Source organism: Mytilinidion resinicola (assembly GCF_010093595.1).
Source record: "Mytilinidion resinicola strain CBS 304.34 unplaced genomic scaffold BDZ99scaffold_24, whole genome shotgun sequence".
Classification (NCBI taxonomy): Eukaryota; Fungi; Ascomycota; class Dothideomycetes; order Mytilinidiales; family Mytilinidiaceae; genus Mytilinidion; species Mytilinidion resinicola.
The window spans coordinates 34,712-36,706 of NW_022985460.1; the positions used below are offsets into that span (position 1 = coordinate 34,712).

The following is a 1,995-nucleotide window of genomic DNA, read 5'->3' on the forward strand; positions in this document are numbered from 1 at the left end:
AGGCGCAGCCGACGCTGAGCAGATCATGATCCACGCGGACCACAAAGAAATGGTCAAGTTTGAGTCAAAAGAGGATAATGACTATGAGAAAGTTTTAGACCATTTAACCATTATGGTTGAAAGTGCAGGCAGCGTTATCGGCCTACAGTGGGAAGAAGAGGTTAGGGTTAATGCGGGTATGTAGCCCTAGTATATGGTTATCAATAATAGCGATGACAGTAACTGTCTATAGCTCGAAGCAATCTTAAAGAGAGCTTTTCTGTCGTCTTGAGCTTGTCTGAGGCCTCTAGGACCGATCACTTTGTTGCGAGACAAGCGGAGCTAGCTATAATGCACAAGGCGCTCAGCGAGGGCACCGGTCGTCAAGCAGTCACTCTGCACGGCCTAGGCGGGATCGGGAAAACGCAGCTGGCGGTTGCATACGCCATGGCCCATCGAGACAATTATTCGGCGATATTCTGGCTAAACATCAAAGACAAAGTGTCAGTGAAGCAGAGCTACTCGCGGCTAGCAAAGCGGATCTTGCAGGACTGCCCGTCAGCCAGCCAGTTAGGTGTTTTCATAGATGACAAGAAGCAAGATGAAGTGGTAGCAGCGGTCAAACAGTGGCTGGAGCATGCCAAGAACACGCAGTGGTTAATAGTATTTGACAACTACGACAACCCTAAGGTGCCAGGCAATGCGGATCCTGGTGTAGTTGATATCCGGCAGTTTCTGCCCGAAGCACACCATGGCTCGGTAATCGTTACGACAAGGTCATCGAAGGTCAGTATAGGCCTTCGCGTGAAGGTAGGCAAGTTAGAAGACGTCCGCGACAGTCTGCAGATCCTGTCTGATGCATCACATCGCGAGGGTGTGATAGACGGTGAGTTGTTTGAATTCCTGTACTCTAGTGCGCTATAGACGCAACGCTCACGCTTCTAGATCCTAATGCTGCCGAGCTTGCTAGAGAGCTGGATGGACTGCCATTAGCTTTAGCTACGGCAGGCGCCTACCTTGATCAGGTAGCAACAAGCTTTGCTGACTACCTTGGTCTGTACCGGGCGTCATGGCGAAGGTTGCAACAAATGAGCCCTGAAGTAAGCACATACGAAGACCGGCAACTGTACTCAACATGGCAGTTATCTTTCGATTACATTAAGCAGCAGAACGAAGCATCATCTAAGCTGCTTCAGCTGTGGGCATATTTTGACAACCATGACCTCTGGTTTGAGCTTCTGAGAGAGGGGAGGACTGGTGGACCGCAATGGCTTTGTCAACTAACCGAGGATGAGCTGATTTTTACCGAGGCAGTGAGGGTGCTATGCGACTACGGGTTAGTAGATGTGGACAAGTCCTCTGAAGGAAATGTAGTTGAGTCTCAGGGGTACGGGATGCACAGCTGTGTGCACTCATGGACGGTGTATGTAGTCAACCAGACATGGGATTCTGAGATGGCTGGGGTGGCTGTGGATTGTATAGGTAGACATGTACCGGAGAATAATGTACAGCACTCGTGGCTGACTCAGCGTCGGCTTCTGCGACACTTGGCAAGGTGTTGGGGGTTTATCATTGACGGCAAGTTGGATGAGGATAGGAAGGTCTGGATTCTGCATAAATTTGGGGGCGTATGTTTGAATCAGGGACAGCTTGACGAGGCGGAGAAGATGTACTTGCGAGCGCTGCAAGGCAAAGAGAAGGCATGGGGACCGGACCATACATCAACACTTGACACAGTCAACAACTTAGGCGCCCTCTACGCGGACCTAGGACGGCTTAACGAGGCAGAGAAGATGTACTTGCGAGCGCTGCAAGGCTACGAGAAGGAATGGGGACCAGACCATACATCAACACTCTCTACGGTTAATAACTTAGGATTGCTTTACGCGGACCTGGGACGGCTTGACGAGGCGGAGAAGATGTCCTTGCGAGCGCTGCAAGGCAAAGAGAGGGCATGGGGACTAGACCATACATCAACACTCAACACGGTCAACAACTTGGGCTTGCTCTACGCGG

General features: G+C 50.8%; 1 protein-coding gene across 1 annotated transcript; it reads left to right on the top strand.

Moving 5' to 3' along the window:
* Positions 1-25: 25 nt before the first annotated feature.
* On the top strand, positions 26-1,967 carry BDZ99DRAFT_525955 (uncharacterized protein; the record flags this gene model as incomplete). Its single annotated transcript, XM_033726082.1, has 3 exons — positions 26-176; positions 233-865; positions 925-1,967. Coding segments are annotated over 3 exons (1,827 nt in total), but the record flags the coding sequence as incomplete, so codon positions are not given.
* Positions 1,968-1,995: the final 28 nt, after the last annotated feature.